This window comes from Hoplias malabaricus, chromosome 12 (genome assembly GCF_029633855.1).
Source record: "Hoplias malabaricus isolate fHopMal1 chromosome 12, fHopMal1.hap1, whole genome shotgun sequence".
In the NCBI taxonomy this organism is placed as follows: domain Eukaryota; kingdom Metazoa; phylum Chordata; class Actinopteri; order Characiformes; family Erythrinidae; genus Hoplias; species Hoplias malabaricus.
The window spans coordinates 20,901,040-20,924,358 of record NC_089811.1 but is presented as its reverse complement, the minus strand read 5'-3'; the positions used below and the strand labels follow the sequence as shown (position 1 = coordinate 20,924,358).

Here is a 23,319-nt window from a genome sequence, read left to right as displayed (position 1 = left end):
GGTTGATTTGACAGAATCACTCCCAGTGTGAGTTTATGATCTATGATTATTGTATAACTGTTATGACTTATAACAGCAAACCAAAAGAATCCGACCGAAATGAATAAACAGTAATGTCACCGATTCTGATTAGATCCTGTGCCCTCTCCATGATCACTTGCTAAACACACACTCACAGGCACAAAAAAATGGGATCCAATGCTTTTAGTCCATCCATTATCTGTAACCGCTTATCCAATTTAGGGTCGCGGGGGGTCCAGAGCCTACCTGGAATCATTGGGCGCAAAGCAGGAATACACCCTGGAGGGGACACCAGTCCTTCACAGGGAAACACAGACACACACACACACATTCACTCACACCTACGGACACTTTCGAGTCACCAATCCACCTGCAATGTGTGTTTTTGGACTGTGGGAGGAAACCGGAGCACCCGGAGGAAACCCACGCGGACACGGGGAGAACACACCAACTCCTCATAGTCACCCGGAGCGGGAATCGAATCCACAACCTCCTGGTCCCTGGAGCTGTGTGACTGCGACACTACCTGCTGCGCCACCGTGCTGCCCAATGCTTTTAGTGATTTTACCACATATATAGAGTGCCAGGTCCTCAAATTTACATTCCTGTGTGTGCGTGTGCATGTGCGTGTGCGTGTGTGTGTGTGTGTGTTCCCTCTCTACAGATGACTCAGCTCCAGTGGAAAATACTCAGAAAATATGTCATTACTCTACTTCAGTATTTGTTTAGTTTTAGAAGATATGTACTACTTACGCAATTATATTTCCAAGAGATAAATCACTGCTTACATTTACATGTACCCATATTTTTACTTAAGTATAGATTCTCTAGCATAGATTCTCAGGAGTTGCTGATCACGCCAGAGCAATCAAACCTCAGGACTGTGAATTTGAAAACAACTTCCATAAACTTCTATCACAAGGCTTTGGGCTTGATGTTCATTTTTGTTTCATTAGGATTGACAAATTTGAAATGGAGATAATATAATTTAAATGTGCTCATGCACAAGTAAAACAGGACTGGAAAAGCACTGCAATTAAATTAATATCTTCGTCATTTTTATTCTTCTAAAGAAATGGATAAACATTTGGAATCTAGTGACTCTACCTCAAGCTGAATTCAGTAAGAAAAAGAGAGAAAGAGAGTGCAAAGGAAAATGAGGGATGAAAGAAAAGATACAAAACATTCATTCATTTTCTGTAACCGCTTATTCAGTTCAGGGTCGTGGTGGGCGCAAACACGCCGTGTAGGGGACACCAGTTCTTCACAGGGCAACACCCACTCACTCACGCCAATGGACATTTTTGAGTCACCAATCCACCTACCAATGTGTGTTTTTGGACTGTGGGAGGAAACCGGAGCACCCGGAGGAAACCCACGCAGACACAGGGAGAACACACCACACTCCTCACAGACAATCACCTGGAGGAAACCCACGCAGACACAGGGAGAACACACCACACTCCTCACAGAGAGTCACCCGTAGTAAACCCACGCAGACACAGGGAGAACACACCACACTCCTCACAGACAGTCACCCGGAGGAAACCCATGCAGACACAGGGAGAACACACCACGCGCCTCACAGACAGTCAGCCGGAGGAAACCCACACAGACACGGAGAGCACACCACACTCCTCACAGAGAGTCACCTGGTCCAACCCCACGCAGACACAGGGAAAACACACCAAATTCCTCACAGACAGTCACCCGGAGGAAACCCACACAGACACAGAGAGAACACACCACACTCTTCACAGACAGTCACCCGGAGGAAACCCACGCAGACACAAAGAGAACACACCACAGTCCTCACAAATAGTCACCTGGAGCAGGACTCGAACCAACAACTTCCAGGTCCCTGGAGCTGTGTGTCTGTGGGGTTTGTAAATAATCAAAGTAAGTTTTTCCCTGTGTCAGGACTGGGTGGACTGATGGAAGTGGACGCAAATGCAATAACACAGCAGACTTTATTTAAACAAAAGAAAACTAATAGAGATACTCAGACAGAGAGACCTAGAGATAAAGCTAAAGCTAACCTAAACACAGAGAGCTAAGTCCAAACTAAACACACAGAGCTACTTCGACATAGATAAAAACAAACTAGACAGATACAATGTAGAACTTCACTAAAAAGGGGCAGGGTTAAATTCTGAAAAAAAAAACACACAATCATGAATGACATAACAAAAAATGATAAATGTAAAATGGTCTCTGTCTGCCGTTTGGATTTCATTTTTGGATCACATAAATTGACAGTGTAGACTACTGGGTCTCTAAAAGTGAGACAGCATTTATTGAGCTTGTAAAAGAACACTAGGTAGTATTTATAACTGTAACATTACAGTTTCATTATTATCAATAACATTGTGATGCTCTACTGACCTACAAAATGAATACAGCCTCTGTCACTGCTACGCTGGGCTCATCACTGCAGAAAGTGCACTACGTCATTTAAGGATGTGGGCAGGAAGCCACCCCATCTCCTTCCCCCGCCTTCTACATTTCAGTACAGTACAGCTGTAGAGTGTAATTTACTTTTACAGCAGAGGGTGATCAAGAGCAACACCAAATCATACCTAGTGTTGCTTTACTGAACAATCACTGAAATATATGTATGGGGCTGTAAGATGTGTGTTTAAAGTAAATGCGGAGAAATTATGTTAAATAATCCTTAAAATCCTTAAAAACATAAAAATGAAACATACAATGCAAAAACAATGTTACAGTCATTTCTGCTGCCACTGTAGCACAAAATCACTTAATCAGAGTGACCATGCTGCAGTTAAACAAAGGGGAACACCCTACAGGAAATAAAAAGCACAGAGAGGGTATGAAATGTGATAATTTCACATCATTGACACTGTGTGCTCTTGATTTTTAAAGAAAAAAAAAAAAGAGCAGGAGTCTTACCTTCTGTGCTGAGGCCAGGGCTGGAGGTGAATTTGGCCACATCTACAATCTTCACCGCAAACTGCTGGCCTGATTCTCTGTTTATGCATCTTCTCACCACACTGAATGGCCCCCTGCATCAGAAAACACAAATAAAACTTAAATTATAGAAATATAAAAAATTTGAATATAATATTCACAGTAGGAAACCTAAACGGAAAAGAACACTACCTCGATGTGGAAATTTTAAGGTGGAATGGAAAATTCTATAAAGAAGCTCAGAAATGTATTTGCTGAATTTAAGGTGGAGCAGAAATTTGGAGCAAGATGCTACCTCCAGCTTTGTAACATACTGTTATTCACTGCATTGGATGACCACTGTTTTTTGCAGTGTTTATTTATTAACAGCTTTTACTGGGTTTGCTTCCAGTTTTCAGAGAGTTGTGCTCTGAATTTTGGGTCAAGATTTTGGACAGGAATTTTCATGTCTGTGCATGGCCACCCTGACACAAAAACAGAAACACAGAGACAGAGTTAAAAGGAGCTTCCAGCCCTGGCTTTGATATCTCCGCATGCCTTTCAACTCCCCTGCAGTAAAGAGACTCAGGTATGAGAGAAGGAAAGAAGAAAGGTGAGTGTGTTTTCGGCCACAGACGTCAGACTGTAGTCGCAGACTTGTTCAGCACTGAAGCTGCATGGTAATTGAAATTCATAAAACAAACCAGAGAAGAACCTTGGGCACTCCGTACAAACAACATTTCATTTATCTGGTGTCAGTGCCTTCTCTCCCTCCGTCGTCATCTAAATAATTGAGCAATTGTAGCTGTAGCCTTGGTGTGAGTGAGTAATCCGGGCCAACGGCACTGAACTAGCATTTCTCTCTCTCTGTGTGTGTGTGTGTATGTGTGTGTGTGTGACTCAGTGGGTCTGAATCACCCTTTAATAAATCAATAAATCACTACAATGTCTCCAAGATGTGCTTGAGGATTGATAAAAATAGAGTCTGATAATTAGTGAGGTCAGTGCTCTGTGTGTGTGTGTGTGTGTCTATGTGTGTTCATGAGAGCGAGAGAGAGAGAGAGAGAGAGAGAGAGAGAGAGAGAGAGAGAAAGAGAGATAGAGAGAGAGAGAAAGAGAGGATGTGGAGGAAGAGGATTCACAAGCACTGGCTCAAATCCCACTGACAACACCTTTTAACCTTCTCTAAGAGAAAAGGAAGCTGCTGCTTGTCTAAGAGTTGATGCTAAAGGCTCTACAGTGACCCAAGGTGAGGCTTGGACCCAGGACCCCAGGACCTTGAGCTGTGTGGCAGTGACATTGTGTTGTGTCATTGTGTCTCTGGGCCCTTTGGGGCACTAAGCTTTAGTCTGAGGGGTTCACATAAAGGCCACCACCCCAGGAGAGAGACTCTGGTAGAAACTAATCATACTTCAGGAGCTAAGCGAGTTCCCCTCTCTGTTTCACCACAGAGTTGCTGCTGAGACCAAAAGAACACTGATCACATCCAGAAATTCCTTCATTCATTCATGGCCTTCAGAGGCCGCAGAGTCACATGGGCTTCAGAAGCAGAGGTGTTGCATCTCTCTGGACCTTTGTCATTTCCTTCTGTATGTATAATACCACAGAATATATCAGGTAAATGGGCACAGATTAGCAGGCAGTTAACCACTTCTACAAAGAGTGAGAAACTGAGTTTCACAATGGAATCACATTTGAGATTCACTGTGTAATTCATCAAAAACCAAAACAGAAAGTAAGCACCTCCGTTGTGACCTCATGACATTTAGTCTTTTAGGACATTCAGTACAGGAAAATTCTACTTAGTGTTTGCTTTAATAAAGTTTAGGGTATATATAGCTCAGTGTGAATGAAGCTGCACTGATATTTGCACAGTGGGAGCCATGTCTGTGTTTGGGGGGTGGGGGGGGGTGCTCTGTAATGACTCTATCAGTGATGTTTGCTGACAGATGATTGAGTTTGCTTGAGTCCACAGAGGGCAGATGGGTGATATTCAGATTCATCGGGTAGGCCCTCTGAATACAAGTAAATCTGATATTAGCAAAAATCCTAGCCCTTTTCCACCAAAAAACTCAGTTCCATTAAACAATTTTCAAACCTTGGTGTGCACTTGGTGCATCCAACGAAGTCATGGTTTAACGAGTCATGGTTTAACCATCGTTTACATCAGGTGACATGTGAGTTCTGAGCTGTTCTTCTGCGTTTGAAAAAAGTTGAATAAAATACAAAATGTGACCATGCTGACCACAGCCACAAAAAACACACATTTTCCTGTTTTTGTTTCCTTATATTTTCCATTTTTCCCCAATCAGAAAATGAGTAATTGGTCATTTCCTGTTTTCCGTTTTCCAATTTAGCAATGTAAGGTTACACAGACCCATTTTGTTCACTGGTCATTTAACCAGCACATCTTCAAGGACAATATAACATGCTACAAACAACCCTGTCCTGCACCACAGTGCTATAACACTTTATTTGAGGTGCTGTGTTCCTTCTGGAGCTTTGTTAGCTCAATAAACCCATGCTCACCATCATGGTTCAGACTGAAAAATCTTCGGTTCTTTGGTTCCAGCTGGGAATGAAGTTTCCTGGTTATTTTCTAGGAACCAATTTTATAGTGTTGGCAAAAAGAAACCGGACTGGTTCCTGATTGACTGAAAAGGGCAATCTGAGTTAAAAAGTCGCAAGACACCCTTTTACATTTTGATGTGCTACATGATCACAATCCCATTGGAAAAAAATTGACCTTGATCCAATATGGCGGCCATGTTCTGGACATAGTCTAAAAATAGGCCCACTTATCCATTACTTGCTGGGGTATTCAGATGCAAGGATGTCCTATGACTTATGACTCGCCCTGTACAATGAAACTGTAAATTGTCTGATCAACAGATTGATTCATTCATTCACTCAGGTTGTGTAATATTATTATCGAATCAGTAGTTGCAGGACAGGGACACACTCTGGACAAGGTACCATTCCCTCTCAGTATATCACACACTCACCCAGTCACTCAAATTCATGGACAATTTTACACAGTACACTGAGCAATGACCAATACAATACACCAACTCAGACACTGGGAGAACACACCAGACTACTGTTATCAATGTCATATATAATATTGCTACTCCTATAATATAAAACTTCTACCTGGCCTCTCTCAACTCATCTTATCCAGTGTTTATTTTGAAGTCACAGATAATATTACTTAATTCTAGACTGGAACATTACTAAGAATGTTTGATTCATGTTTCCTTCAGCCATAAGAACATTGGTAAAGTCATATACTGGGGGGCATCTGTCAGATGCCACTGTAGGAGAGAATATATTTTAAGAGGAGAAACTAACCCACTCACCATAGACTAATTACCCCAGAAACACACCGATGCATTAGGAGTGTGTGATGTACATGTGCTTAGGTTCAATTCAGTGTTCGCTTCGGGAGTAAAGATATTTTTCAGTTATACCTACTTGGCATGTGGGGGTTCCCAATGGGTGCAGCTGTCTAAATGTTGGGCTAATTGATGGAAGATTCTGAGTTCAATCCCTGGCAATGCCAAAGCCATCAGTTTCCAAGAGTCCAGTGCCACTTTTCAGACATGCATGGTAATCCAGAAATGTTCCGGAGTTTACCGGAACCTCTACACAGCCTCTACACAGAGAAAAACTGCCACTGTGATGGTACCCTCAAGGGTACATATTCAGTACTTTAAGTTAGAAAATGTAACTGTACCATATTCTATATTAATTGTAGACTGTGCAAGTTGCCTTGATTCCATATACCATTTCCTTTACTTCTATTTTGCATAGTTTTATTATGAAAAATAACAAATACTCCCCTCTCCTTCTGAAAAAGAGAGTTTAATGTACCTTTAGGGAACACAACTGGACTTTAAAAACATTGTTGTTACGTTAGTGAAGAATAATGTACTTGTACACATATGTGAGGGCATTTAAACTTACAGACATAAATATTTAATAAACATAATAGTTACACAGCGCACAGTTATACAGCAGGTGTATATATATATATATATATATATATATATATATATATATATATATATATATATATATATATATATATATATATATATATATATATATATATATATAATTGTGGATGGGCTGAGCACTGTGAGCCTTATGACTGATTAGGAAATGCTTATGAAAGACTTAACCACTTTTAGGCCCACTTATTTTACTCAAAAAGGAGAGGGAAATACTGTTTACAGTAGTAGCAACTTGTGAAATACAAATTTCTGCCATTTCAACACGTATACATGCATAGCATGAACTCTGACACCTAGTTTCTACAAATGACAGACAAAGATGTATTAGCAGTAGTTGGACTAGTGTATTTTTAACACTGCATTGATGTTGTAACACTATTACAGCCCTGCTGAGAGAGGGCATGGGCTTCCCTCACACAGCCTGCAGGAGCAGATGGCACAGACCCAAATCTGCTAACTGTCAGAGCACTGAGGTGTAGCCACATGCTTCAAACCACACCAGTGCATCCAGCAGAGTCCTGCTCACCACCACAGCACCCCTGAGCTCTCTATTCTGCAACAAGGGGAGAGACAAACATGGGCTAGGGCACAATTAACTTATGAGTATCATTTTAATATTATCATTTTTGAGAGATCATGACAACATTCATTCATATTTTTGTATAAAGTATGAGCACAACAGAAAGTCCACAATGCGTATTTTGAATTTACACAGGTAGCTGTATTCATTACATATTATGGGTGTCTAAAAAATATCAGTAGTTTAGTGTCAGACATAGCAGTAGTAATGAAAGTGTTATCTGTTAATATCTAATGATCCAACAGTGATGTTTCACAGCTTTCCTCCAAGAAAACACGTTTTAATTTTGGCAGCTGATTCTGATTCTGTTTTAGTTTTTGCCTAATATATATGTATTAGTTTTTTTCTCATATTAATAATTTAATTATTGTTAGATTTACTTGATAATAATGAAATTAAAAAAAATGTTCTAATTTCAGTCATGTATTTTTAGAGGTTTTATTATTGTACTTATATTACCATATTACTTATTACTAACTTTTATAAGCAATATGGGCATTGCTGGCAGGTATGTGTAATCAGATACATAGCAATAGCATTCCCTGTTCACAAACAATGGAAAACTGTGTCAGAAAGCACCACCAGCACAAGACCTGTACAGTGGGAGATTCCTGAAACGGGTTTCATTGGCTGACCATCAGCTACGGACATGAAAACATGCTGCCACAGGAATCCAGAGCAATGTTTGGAGGAGGGTGGATTTTGGTAAAGGGCCATTTTGTTGGTTCTTAAACACTTGATTACAGACGGCACAGTGGCACAGCAGGTAGTGTCACAGTCACACAGCTCCAGGGCCCTGACGTTGTAGGTTTGAGTCCCACTCCGGGTGACTGTCTGTGAGGACGAAGGCTGTCTGTGAGGACGAGTGTCTGCGTGGGTTTCTTCCAGGTGCTCCGGTTTCCTCCCACAGTCCAAAAACATACATTGGTAGGTGGATTGGCGACTCAAAAGTGTCCATAATATTATATTATATTCATGAGACTTTTTTAGAAGAGTTAAAGACACTTGCACGCACACACGCACGCACACACACACACACACACACACACACACACACAGGTAAGTGCTGGACATGACTGCATTATGAGTGAGGTTTGTTCCTGGAAAAGGAAAGAGTGTCTGATAAAGGCAGGAGAGAGGGGAAAAAAAGATGTTTGAGAGCTGTGATGTTACTTCCTCAGCCATCCACACAGGAGGAAACTACACAGAAAAGACAGAGAGTTTTTGAGAGAGAGAGAGAGAGAGAGAGAGAGAGAGAGAGAGAGAGAGAGAGAGAATGTGGAGAGAAGAGGAAAAATGAAAAGAAATATGAGAAGGGGAGTGGGGGGCAGAGAACAGACAGGCAGTGAGAGATGGTGGTGTTGTCCTGGCAGCTGGGATGTATATGTGTGTGTGTGTGTGTGTGAGAGAGAGAGTGTGTGCGTGTTTTATTAGAGTTTGTGCAAAACACACCTTCTATAAAGCAGAGAGAATGCGAGACACAGAGAGAGAGGCAGAGAAAGATGTGATAGGAGTGAAACAGAACAGACTTTGTCACCTATTTTCATTTGTTTAATATAAATGTTATATATTAAACCTACTCTAAGCCCTGAGCGCAGCCCTGTACACACAACCGTGCACATGATGTCCGTGTAAATAAAATATAATGCGGCATGAAGTGGGGGTACCTTTGTGTTAATATACTGATGTATCTCATTAATGCGAGAGAGCTGGTCTATCAATCCATTTATGGAAAATTTAACATAATGTGTAAAAGTGTGGAATCTTTTAGCTCTCTGGTAAGTGCACAGAAGGCATTAACACACAAAGAGACAAGAACAAAAGCTCAGGTTTCGATTAGCACAGGCTCCATCCATTTAAAACATATTACAAGTCCAGTCACAGCTTTTAACCAAGTAAACTGGCTGTGTAAAAACAGGAGTGGAGAAAGGCACAATAAAACTACCTTAAACACACACACACAAAATGTATGTAACATGCTGTTCACAGCACTGCCCCCAGCCAAATTATATTCAATCACTGCTGGATCCACTTTAAGTGAAAGTACAAAGATGCGATTAAAGCAACACTAGGTAGTATTTTTACCATAAAATTACAGCTTTAAAATCATTGTGATGACCTGTAATAGGGAGAATAGGGCCTTTGTTGTAGTTACTCCAGGCTCAGCACTGCAGAAACTGCACTGTGTAACCTTTGGAGATGGGCAGAAAACCACACCCCCTCCCCTGTATACAATGTGACTGTAGGAGGTGTCTAGGAGCAAAAATCATTCATTCATTGTCTGTAACTGTTAATCCAGTTCAGGGTCACAGTGGGTCTGGAGCCTACCCAGAATTACTGGGCGCAAGGTGGGAACACACCCTAGAGGGGGCTAGGAGTAAAAGTACCAAATCTTACCTAGTGTAGCATTAAACTGCATGGTAATGACAGGAACAAGAGTGGAAGAGATAAGAGAACCAGCAAAAACGAGAGCAGTTACATAAGAGAACTGAGCAAATGAGTTGGGTGAGCTGTGTTTGGCTTGTTCTCATTTAAAGGAACAATGGCTGAAACTGGTTGCTCTGAACAGGACTGTTTAGACGCAGGGGACAATGCTGCTGTGTTGTTTGATTCTTTTGTTATTTTGACCGGTCACAGATGTTTCCATTAGACCCCTGATGTTTACTTGTGGAAAGGGGTAATCTCACATTTTACAATTCCAGTTCTGAATGAGACAAATAAAAGAGTTCAAATAAAAGAGTTTCATGCAATGGTACGTTCAACACATGACGTGTGTTCTATGTTCTATTGGGAATAAAACTATTTACACTTATTTATATTTTACAAAGGGTCCGAGCTTTTATTTTTTAATTGGGGTTGTAAAAATGCAAGTTAAACATAAAACTGTTTTGTATTTTTAATTTTATATATATTTTTTTATTTAACCTAAAAGGGCACACATTATTGACTGGGGGTGGGACAAGATATTAATATTGTGATTATATGGTATCACTTTTTTTCTTTTATTTTTTGCCATATATTATTGAATAGTCTTAGTGCTGACAGCAGATGAGGCGCAAAATCAGCCAAGTCCTAATTCGTCTGAATCAAGTCCTCCACCATGAAAGCAGCAGAAGAGTGAGGGAATTGATGTATTCGCTCCAACTGTGGAGAGGTACAGACGGAAGACACTTGGGTGAGAGTCAGGTCCACTGAGAAGCTGAAATGCTCCCGTTAATGAACTGTGAAGATCAGCTGTAGAAATTGCCTGCTCTAGGCAAGGTGGAGGGGAAAAAAATCCTTAACAGAAAAAGACAGTTTGAATATCTCACAGCTTGAGAAATATATTTTTTTCTAATTTACCAAAAAGAGAAAACAAGACAAAAAAACAGAAGGCAATCAGCAGCTCTCAAGCACATCTGAAAAAGCAGTGAGAGGTTGGGGTATGAATGGCGTCCGGAAAAGAAGCGAAAGAGCGGAGAGATCAGAGGAATGTGCTGCAGGAAGCTGTGGAGGAGTGCAGCTGCACACTGGAGCACTGAGCTTGGGTTAAAACTGCACCACAGACCGAGCCAAGCTTTCACAACAGAGATCCACACATTGCAACACACACACAGACACATGTGCTCCCTATAAAAGCCCTTGGAGATGGAAATGATGGGATGTTAAATGGTGCTGTATTCTGAAGGTAAGACAACCCTTCAGGAGCCTGATGCATCATCAGAACTCTAAAAAGAGCAACACTTCAGCCGGTCTGCAGCGATATCAGAGAAACACTGCTGGACATTAACATAGTTCAATTCAGGGTATCATATTCCTTCAAAATCTTTTGACAATCCTATATTAACACCCATGGACCACAAATAGAGCCGTGTCTCCCACTCTCCTCAGATCTCTACATGCTAAGTCTAGTTTGCTGTGCAAACATGTCCAGACATAATTAGTAAATTCAGCTGCTTTATGGCACCTTTCCTCTCTATGGTCCCTACTTGACTCAACTAGGCTTGGCCCTTTTGCTTTTTCATGAGGCAAATCTGATGATGAACTCCACCGCTTTTGTTGCTTAGAGACAGGGTTTTGCGACATCCAGCTACATTTTGTGTAAAAGCAACCAGGGTAAAGCATTAAGCCGTGCCCAGCTGAGCCAAGCCAATACAGCGCAGTGGTACAGAATGTCCGTAGTGGTACAGAAAAGTGCCTTTAATGTGCATCTACTCTGGACACTGATGTTCACGTTCGCTGATCTGCACTGAAAAGCATGGGATGTAATGGGAGACTCTAGAGCAGTTGCACTTTGAAGTGGTTGTATGATCCTGAACTAATCATTCAAGACCAGTACCTGACCTCACTGCATCCCTCATGTCTGAATACCATCACATCCTCACAGAAATGTTCTAAAACCTAGTGTAAAGGGTTGTACGTAGAACAGAAGCTGGTACTGCAGCTGTAGCCCTGATTAAAATGATACGGCCTGATACGTCATTCCTTTTCGACTTCGTGAGAGCAAGTGATATATTTGGATATATGGCTAAAATGCAGGGTGTGAAGAAGCATGCTATGAAGGATAAATCACGGGAAGTCATGCTCATTCCACCTGGCTTGAGAAACCTAAAGCATCAAACCAGAGATCAGAGACCATGGCTAAAGCAGCTCAGGCAGTATGTGTGGAGGGGGTGGTTGTGTGGGGTGGGGTGGGGGGGCGCTTTTATATGGTTTAAACAGGTGAGATATGTAGTGATGCCAATGAAAAGAAAGTACAAGCTCTAATACACTCAGTCTTCAGCCTCTCAGCACGTCAGACCCACTGATTTAAGAAGAGCACCTCAGTGCCCCGAACAAAAAGCTGTTTATCACAGCAGGAGCCCATAGCGTAAATGTCATGTGCTTTACAGCCAAGTCCTCCGTGTCCCGGCCACAACTGTCATTACTGGACATAAAGGCTGAGGACATGAGATGAGGAGAGAGAGAGAGAGAGAGAGAGAGAGAGAGAGAGAGAGAGAGAGAGAGAGAGAGAGAGAGAGAGAGAGAGAGAACGAATTAATGGACTGGAGGAGATTGGTGAGAGAAACACAGCTGTATTTTAGATGCTGCTGGTATGCTGGTAATACTACAACTGCCCGGAGTTACAACACAAGTCAACAAAGTCTAAGGGCATGGGTTAAGAGAGAATGTGGTTGTATAGAGCAAGGTTTATCAACTGGTGGTATGGTACTTGTTTGGGGTGGATGAGACTTTGGGATTTTAATCTTCAAACGTTCTGCAGATAAATATAATGCTGTGCTGTCCCTGTCCTGACAATCCTTAACAATTTATTTTTCACCACTAGACTTTCGCTAACACTGCCTTCATTTGGAAGGACTGTTAAGACGAGTGGCTGCAGTGGAAAATTAAGCAATTATACATGAGAGCGAGTGCTGTAAAGTGAGATATTGGCACTGGTGTGCTGTAGTCAAAGACACAAGGCCACAGACCGAGAGCCGAAGATCAGTACACTGGTGCCAATATCTCACGTTAGAGCATGAACCTTGAGTGTATTAATGCAATTATACCACAGTTCGTTATTGCCGTTCATTATTAGGTCATAAGATAAAGAAAACTAAAAATAGTTCCATTCCGTCACACATTCCTTTTTGCTCTTTTCTGGATCTCTAACTTGTGCAAGGATTTTTGAACTCTCCAGCTAGCTGGTCCGTGCTCACACCAGATTTGTTGAGAAACAAGGCTGCATTATTCAGAGCAGAGATAAACGCATCAAGTCAATAAAACGTCATGGTTTAACCATTGTTTACTGTGGATTCAGATCGTAGTCATATATATCATACACTAAACGATGCCAAGTTCTCTCTGTTTAAGATAAAAGTGAGTGTTTTGGAGTATCACTCCAGTGCCGTGCTGGTGAAAGAGAGCAGCGGAGAAAAAAGACACGCCTCGACTCAATCACAGAAACCAGGTGGTTGAAGCAATTTATTGTTTTTTTTTTTTGTTTGTTTTTTTCGATTTTCTTTTCTTTAGAAATCAGACAATAGATAATGGTTCACTGCACCATAACTCTTTACTCTGTTCAAAATAAGGTATGCAAATGGAAAATGAACTGGTTCCCTGTTGGGTGCAGGCACAGCGCTGTCTTGTAAGCGCTGGCGTCATTGCTAGGTTACATGTACTTCGCGGAGTGATACCTGAAGAGCCAATAACACTGCAGGGTCAGAACTAACTAATGATAAATATAATGATAAATAACTCCTATTGTTGATTGGCTTTGTAGAATGTGATTTACAATGAATATTATCCCATTTTTATTTCCTGTTCGAAAACAAACACGTACACAGACCTTCACTTTTCTTTGACCCAGCAGTCAATCGAGGAAAATATAGCAAGTCCAGCTCTACTGCATAAAAATGCTTTATTTGAGGCTTTTCATTATTTCTGAAGACGCTCACAGACGCCATCGCAGTTCACACTGAAGAACCTACTATTCATTGGTTACAACTGGTGTAATGGAAATTTTAATATGTCTCTGTTGAAAGATCCTGTCTGCTTGTTTTGTCTGTATATTCATTTCTAATCATCACAAGAACTTAGAGACTAAGTGTATGTCAGGTCAGTTCGAGGTCAGTGCTTTATCAGAACAAAACATTCTGTCCCTCATCTTGTATATGGGGGCGGCACGGTGGCGCAGCAGGTAGTGTCGCAGTCACACAGCTCCAGGGGCCTGGAGGTTGTGGGTTCGATTCCCGCTCCGGGTTACTGTCTGTGAGGAGTTGGTGTGTTCTCCCCGTGTCCGCGTGGGTTTCCTCCGGGTCCTCTGGTTTCCTCCCACAGTCCAAAAACACACGTTGCAGGTGAATTGGCGACTCGAAAGTGTCCGTAGGTGTGAGTGTGTGAGTGAATGTGTGTGTGTGTCTGTGTTGCCCTGTGAAGGACTGGCGTCCCCTCCAGGGTGTATTCCTGCCTTGCGCCCAATGATTCCAGGTAGGCTCTGGACCCCCCGCGACCCTAAATTGGATAAGCGGTTACAGATAATGGATGGATCTTGTATATGAAACTGGGATGTCTCTAAGGAAACTAAGCTTGTAGAAAAAAACAGTGATTATCTTATGCTTATGACATATAAACTACCTTTATAAACTCTCTGTGAAAACATTCTTTGTCCACATTCACATAGTACTCTGTGCTATTGTATGTTGACCACATTAAGGTTAAATAAACTACGTTCTGATTGCAAATGCTCTGTTAGATTTCAATTCTTAAGACTTGAACATATTTTCTCCACCACAGCTGAAACCACAGTTGGCCTCAAACATGAAAACACACACACACACACAAAAAAGATTTTGTGATAAAACACCAACAGTAATGAAGAGTATGAAAACATTAACAGAGCGCAGTTCTATTTGGTGTAAATTAATGCAATTTTATTAAGAAAAGCACAACATTACAGGATGTTTACTGTGTGTGTGTGTTCTGACTCCCAGTATTTGCACTCTTCTTCTGTGTTTTTTTTTTCTTTTCTCACTTAGTGCTGTTTAGTTTGCTTCCTAGATGCTGTTGTGTTTTGACTACCCTGCCCACTGAACACATTATGTAGCCCTTCAAACTTAACCCACAGATCTTTACTTCCTCAAACATGTTACACACTTCCTCAGACAGCCCACCCTCACTAATGAGACCACCACAAAAGAGTGAACACCAGCGGTAAAACAAGACGCTGGAGCAGATAGAATTCTCTAGCTCAAGACACCACTGCTGGGCGCTTACCCAAAACACACCCACTGAATTTTAAACTCTGAACATGCAGGGGTCTGATTTGGACAGGCTTAACTCACGGGGTACAAAAGAAATGGTAGCTAACATGACATTCACTACTGTTATGTTCAGTCTCTCATTGGAGTTGCAGATTAAATTCATACCTGATAACACAGCATTAAAGACACACATGGAAGACCAAATGTTAACCACAGCTCAGCCCACCAGCTACACACACTCAGTTTTTGAAGAGTGAACCAAACTGAAGAAACATGGTATTTGCTATTTAATAATTGTATAAGCACATATACCGACATAATCCTCAAATTAATATGGATCCAATTAGAGTAGTTTACAATGGGAATGTGATAAGAGAGATGAACCAACATATAGCAGAAAGCATATCCAGGCAGCACCCATCTGAATTCACTGAGAAGCAGCACACTCGGGCCTCAACCACACGTATCCAAACATTTTTTAAAAACTATTAAACATCATCTGAGTGCATCATTATTGTAAATCTAACACATTAGTCATTAATGCATTACTTTTCTGCCCGGAATCATCAGGCAGAAGGCAGGAACACCAGTCTATCCCAGGAGATCACACACTGGTACCTGTGGATAATTTTGCACAGCCGTTCCACACAGCAAGATGTGTTTTTGCAAACACTAGCACCAAGAGTAAACCCACAAAGACACAGGGAGAACACACCAAACCCCTCACATGCAGTGCCCCAAGGTGAGGATAGAACCCAGACCCCAAGATCTTGGAGCTGAGCAGAAGAGACACTACCTGCAGCACCTCAATGGCGCTATGAAAGGCACGGTTATAAATGAACTTGCCTTGCCTTACTTTACATTTCTAAGACAAGACTCATGGCTACTGTCATACGTTATTAAATCTCTTCTACATTAATAGATAAGTTGAGAACATCATAAGGGCATAAACACACAGATGGGCTCCCATGTATGCTCTGATGTATAGCAAGAACGAAAGCAATAAATGACACAGAGGAGCAGAGCAATAACCTCAGCCATGTAGAGAGCCTTCAGAATAAAACAGAAGTGGTCTTCTGCATGACGGACCAGTGGAGCATAGGGTGACACTGACCAATAACTTCTTCTCCTGATTCTGGAGTCTTATTCTAACGGAGTGACAGCGGAGTGACACTGACCAATATCATCTCTTTCTACTTCTGATTCTAAACAATATTAACGGCGGTGTTGTTGTTATAGTTGGCCTCTGACAAAGCTATGAATAGAAAATAACAGAAGAGAGAGGGTACTCTCCAAAGACTGGCAGTGAAAAGAAGGCCATGTTTTACAAGCACCACAGAGTCACAGCTTTAATCATGAAACAATACAAGTCCTCCTCTGCCTTCATTTTTCCCCTTCAGAAAGGATGATAGGATAGAGGTCCCTCAGCCTGGGAGATGTGGAGATTTGGGGCTAAGAGAGAGAGACAGAGAGTGTGAGCAAGAGACAGAGAGAGAGAGAAAGCATAATGGGTCAATCCCAAAACCTAGAGAGCACTTTAAGTCATAGTGTACAGGCTCCAGACACATAAGCTGTCCCAATTCTTGGACACCTTAAATATGCTGCCTACTGAGATACCTTAATCTGGATGAACCGTACCTCAGCCACGATCCAATGTGGCATCTATTTCGCTCTTTTTCCAAAGCAAAAATAATTCAAATTAAAATGGGAAGAGCAGAATCCATCGTGTTGAAACACTAAGACAATAGCCACTGAGGTGCACAAGCCACAACACAATCGCTCTCTAACAAGAGCGTCTCAGTAATCTGCCTGATGAGGACAGACTTCGGTTCAACCACTGCTTACGCTTGGACCGTGGGAGGGAACGTGTCTTTTTTTTTACAATAATAACAAGTAATAAACTACATTTGTTTATTACATGTTTTTGAATATTTCTAAAACCAAGCACATTAAAATTTTAGCAACCAAGTAATCTACACTTGATAAAGGAACAGAGCATCGCTGGAACTAAAAATTTATTACTGACATACATTTCTATAAGGGTCTGACTGATAAAACGGTGCTGTAACAAATCCACAGCTCAGTTCATTTTGAGTAACGCCTCGCTCTGGTGTTTTGACTTTAATAATCTGGAGATTTTGTCAGTTTTATGTAAAGTTAAACAAAAAGTTGTGCAGATGTAACTTACTCATCAGAAAGTCAGTAACAGTCAGGTGTGTCTGTGTATTCGTGTCGTTATAAGATGACTTTCTGTTTGTTAAATATACAGTAGAATACAAAACGCTGGATCACAGAAACATTCTCCAAACATAAAGAAGAGACTATGATAAATAGTACCTCAACAACCTTCAACGCATTTCTGTTCGAATGGAACTGGAATGTGAAATATGTCTGAACTATAAACTGAGGGTGTAGTGGTGCCACATTAAGTTCTCTCTGTGAAATACGGCTGAATTAACAGTTCATACTCGCGCATGCACGTTTAAACATTAGGTGTCAGTCAGTCAGTCAGTAAGCGCGTATGTCTCCTCCACACAAGATGACACATTTAACACTAGAAGGAAAGTGGGAGGAAACCCATGCCAACAACACTGCTCCTTGTTCTCAATTTTCTTATTTAAAGGTTTATTTCCACCTTAAATGGGTCACTTTACAAGGCTAACAAGGCTACAAAGCTATTAAAAATAGTGGAGGTTTGTGAAAAAAAAAAAAAAAGCTACAATCTAGGGCAAATTTTATGTAGGAGATTTTCATTAAAGGAAATGTTGAACAAAATGTTTCTGTATAATGTCAATTATATATTATTTGAGAGAAAGAAAATCATTATACAAAAAAAAAAAGGAAAACCTGATGTTTTTCTTAAGATGAGCCCTTTCCTAAAAAAAAATCTAAAAGCAGTGGCCCCTGCAGACATCTCGGTATTCCCATCCTCCCACTGGAGGAATGAATGGGCTAAGGCTCCTCGTGGCTCCACACTGGAGAAGACAGAAACCTTATTCTCCCATTAGAGCTCCATCACTCTGCACTCTTCCTCACAGAGCTAATGATTTCCCGTCAGGCTTCTCCAACACACACATACACTCTCTCTCTCTCTCTCTCTCTCTCTCTCTCTCTCTCTGTGTGTGTGTGTGTGTGTGACTGGCCATATTGAACAAGACACACTCAGCAGAGGTGCAGTCAGGAGACATATTTCAGGGTTTAGCAGGTCGTATTTATTCAGTCACTGAGAATTTCGTGACTGCGAGGTTGTGCGGTTTATAAATATCAATGATTTGATCAAGGCCTGAGTGAGACGTTCTTCATTGATAAACACAAACCTGCAAGTGTCTCTGCTACTGAGCATCAAAGGCAACGCATTCGCTCCAGCCTCATCCCTATTCCTGTCCATGGGCCCAGCTGTCTGGTCATGGAATATCTCCCTCTCTCTCCCACTCTCTCTCTCTCTCTCTCTCTCTCATTAAGCCTAGACCTAAAGTGAACCTCTACCTAACAGTGGAGGAATATTGAGCTGTGTTTTATTAAGATAATGAAGTCTGCTGTGTTTGTCCGTGAGTGCTGTCATTGTTCTATGGCCTATTAAAAGCATGTAAGAATGTAGGAGGTACACTATGTCCAAGCATTTGTAGACAAGGTGCAAAAACAGATGTACAATTTTGCACAGATATTTTCAAATCTCTGCAGAAAAACAGCAAATAAATAGAGAGATCTAGAACATCAGCACACTTAGCATAAGGCTGGTTGATACCACTTAGAAGCAGCCTTTAGGGTCTAGCACAGGCTAGAGGGGTGTTAGTCCCACCAGCTCTGGAAACCGCATTCTTTTAAATGATGGAGCAAAGCTGAGTACCAATTGTCACACTTCAAGACGTGCAATGTCAAGTAAGGCACATAAAATCCAACATGTCATGATTCTGTTGCTTAGGAGAACTGACATGGAACGCACAGATATAGATTCTATAACATCCTGGATCATTTATAATATACTTACAGTATAGACATATTGGCATATTTGGAAACTGCTCTTTACACCAGCCTTCCCAAAAATGATTGCTGTATCCACCACCACTCCACAGAGGGCAGCTGCAGATGGCAGGTCTTAATTGGAAACAGATGCTGCATCCCATGGCCTTGCCAGGTGGGCAGAGTGCCATGCTGTTCACAGCTGGCTCCAGGACACAGTCAAAGCTAGAGCAGAGCATGGCCCTCTGCGGTGGGCAGGGACAGAACTGACCAGAGGTGAGGGACTGCCTCAGGGACAGAGTGGCAAGGATCAATACTGAGTCTCTCCTCGCTCTCCACAAATCACAGCTCTGGATGCTTTAGGGAAAATCAGCACTGTGCTGGCTCGTGTTGGCTATTGCTTCTGATGTGGTAAGAAACCAGAGCACCTGGAGGAAACCCACGCAGACACAGGGAGAACAAGTCACACACAGGGAAACCGAGGCAGGGATTGAGCTCACAACCCAAGGACCCTCTATATTTTAGCTCACGTTTCAGCCACAATAATCATACAATACATCAATAATAAATCAACATTCTCCATCTAACAGATACACAATTATTTTCATAAACCTACAAAGCCATTCATTACTATGCTCACCAAGGTCAAGTGTGCTGTTAGAGAGAGTAAGCCGCAGGGACGGATACTAGAGAAGCTGGCCTTCCGTTGAACTCCTGCCCTGAGGGCCAGTGTGAGGGCAGCCTGAGGGCAGCGTCTGTGATCAGCAGTAAACTCCAATCTGCCCGCTGTGCCAGCTGGACACTGACCTGCAGCCTTCACTGACAACATCAGACTCACATGACACCAGTGACAGCCCATGAGTACATTTTCAATATATCAACATTTAGATTTATTAAAAACGGGAGTGTCTATGATCCAAAACTAATCAACATTTATTAGAAACTGAGCGAACTAATGCTCTCATATTATTTAAATTTTTTTATGAATTATATAAAAATATATGTATATGTATATATATATGTAATTATTATTTATAATTGTCAAACATAATGTTAGTAAAATCATATTATTAATATTTTCCTATTAATTCTGAGTTGTGTTTTGGGTGAACATTAAGGAGGAGCTTTTATATATATATTCATTCATTCATTGTCTGTAACCGCTTATCCAGTTAAGGGTTGCAATGGGTCGGGAGCATACCCGGAATCATTGGCTGCAAGGCGGGAACACACCCTGGAGGGGATACACACACACTAGAATTGTGTGCCAATAGCACCGCCTTGTGGAGGATCTTCAGCCTGCTAAATGTGATATATTGAATAAATTAATTCATCTTTTTAAGTGTTACGTTTACAAATATATTCAAATATATCTATGTTCTCACCATTTAATCAGCAATCACCACAGTGGAGCTGAACTCATTAGTTATAGGGCGTGTCTACAAACTTTTGGACATATGTATATATATATATATATATATATATATATATATATATATATATATATATATACTATACTGTGCATTTGATTTCCAAGTCATGTGAACAAGCACTGGATCTGCAAAGTGCATAGCTCCAATTTAAATATCAAATTAATCACTACAACAAAAGTGTGTTAACTGCAGAGCACTCAAGCCTGCACAGGTCATAACTACTTCAATGGAACGATCAAATGAACGAGAAGAAATAAAAATAATACACTCAGAAACTGGAGACTGATTTAGCATCTACTAATACCATTCTGTGCTCACAACACTTCATTAATCCCCTCAAGATACTTCAGTGTCTCCTAGAAATGTCCGCTAAACACCTCTGACAGCTCCAGCAGTTAAGAGCTTCTGGCAGCAGTGTCAAAGCCACAATGTCACTGCTTCAAACCCCAGTCTAGTCTGCAGAGAACAGAGCTGAGCAGTGGTTAGCACATCTGCTACAGTCACAGTTTGCAACCCGTTGCTGTGTACTTTCTCTATAACACATTACATCAGGCAGTGGGTCATTGAAAAGTCTACTGCCAAGTTGTTTGATGTGGGAAAGTCCTGCTCTCAAGAACTTAATGATTTTTCTATTACAGAAACTGGACTCACTGCTCAGTATTTCAAAAGATGGGAACTCTAACAACCACACGAGACCTGGTAAACCACCAATAGATAAACAGTACTTAAAGCCATAGTTCCCAATTGCAATAAATAAATAAAAAACGCAGGAATATATTTCACTCACCGTTTGGTTGTTATCCAATCTGGCTGCGTGCTCAGAACTGGTCTAATGTGTTTATAAAGCCTCAGTGTCTGTAAGTGCATGAAAAATCAAATTGTCTCTGTCCGGTATGCAAGGCTTTCTCTGTCTCTCTCTGCTCATCGCAAAGGCATCTAGAGTTTTAGACAACTTCCAAAATTAGGATATTGTTAGGTTCCTGCTCCATAGGTGGGTAATATTGACTTATTTTTGCTGTTTTGGCTCACGTGAGGTGGAAATGTATCCAAACTTGAGAGACGGCTAACTGCATTACCAAATTTCTACACAACTAAACAACTTAAGATATAAATGTGTTTCTTTCGTAATTGAGACAGTGAATAAATAATTACATTCAACTTCAGCCGTGCACAAACAACAGTGGCTATTTCCGTCAAACATATCGTTCCACGTTAAAAGACGCGAAGCTTAGAGCTGTGTTTCCCCACAATCGCAGATGTTCCCTTACACCTTTATGAGAGAGGAGGAAAAAGCCCACGCATGCTGGAATTTTAAATTATTTTGGTGCATCGCTCTACAGTACATCTGCCTGTCAAACAAATGTGAAATGTGAATGTTAACTGCACAAAAATACAAATAAATTTTGACTCTGTGTTTAACCCACATGTGGCAGTGAACACACAGACATACACAGACACAAACGGTTTTATTTCCATGGTTCAAGGGGCCATTACATAGACTTCCATTCATTTTGTGAAGATTTCTGACCTTAACTATGACTATGTCTACCCTAACACTATCTTCATTTTCTAATGATTTATGTGCTATATCCCTACAACGTGAATGTGTAAACCAATATTTGTCCCAAGATATATATTTGAATACCCCACAAGCAATTAGGTTCCCTGAACATACACACCTAGTGAGGTGTGTAAGCACTGTAAGCAGCACCTGGGAAGCAGTTTGGGGGCTAAGTTCCTTGCTCAAGGGCATCACCTGCATGGATACTTTAAAAGAATTATGTGCTGTTCCTTCACTCCCCACACCTTCATTTTGACCTGCCGGTCTAAACAGTCAACATGAGCTGCCAGGCTCACAGTGACAAGCCTGCTTTTCTAAACCTTAAACCCTGGCTGACCACAGAGAAGCTGCTGCTGTTCTCAGATCAATGGGACTGACCACCCCAGAGCCCAGAACCCTACACCACGTGAAGGGCTGGGCAATATGGCCGATGTGTATATCATGATGAATTTCTTTATTTTGAACAGTATAAACACCACTGAAAACATGACAACACCATAAAATTTATATTGAAATATTGAAAATCATATCATTGCTATTGTAACCTTTTATATTGCAATATATATTGACACCAAATTATTGTCCAGCCCTAAACACGAGTGTATTTGGGACTAATATGGGGTCGCGAAACATAGAAAATTTTAAACTGTAACTTCTAAGAGTGAACTTTCAAGATGTGGCAAAATATCCCTGCAGCATTCCTGTAAATACACAGGAGTCTCCTGGAAAACTGGATACTGTAATAAACTGTGGACACACAAAAAATAGACAAAAATTAACATACCAAAAAATACCTATTTCATATATTTTTTGAGACTCCTATGCAGTTAGGTTTTTTTCCATTTTTGTTTCCTGATGATAAAATATTAATAATGTAATGGCTGTGTTGACCAAAGGTGTTAACGGTCACTGCGTTACACAGACTGAACCCCTGTAAAACTGCAGGGAACAAATAATGAATACTATAGACCTGCGCCTCTGAATATGTATGTGTGTGTGTGTGTGTGTGTGTGTGTGTGTGTGTGTGTGTGTGTGTGTGTATAATGTGGCTGAAATTATAAATCGTGAACATGAACATAGGTTGCATTGGCCCATAAAGCTTCCACTGTATGAATAT

The 23,319-nt window shown here is 41.1% G+C and overlaps 1 protein-coding gene across 4 annotated transcripts in view; it reads right to left on the bottom strand.

The window, feature by feature from the left end:
• Positions 1–23,319, bottom strand: part of caska (calcium/calmodulin-dependent serine protein kinase a) — a 291,466-nt gene that overhangs the window by 152,705 nt on the left and 115,442 nt on the right. For all 4 annotated transcript variants that reach the window (XM_066686055.1, XM_066686057.1, XM_066686056.1 and 1 more), the window contains exon 2: positions 2,935–3,047. In XM_066686055.1, coding sequence (XP_066542152.1) covers positions 2,935–3,047 — 113 coding nt within the window. The remainder of the gene's footprint in view (positions 1–2,934; positions 3,048–23,319) is intronic.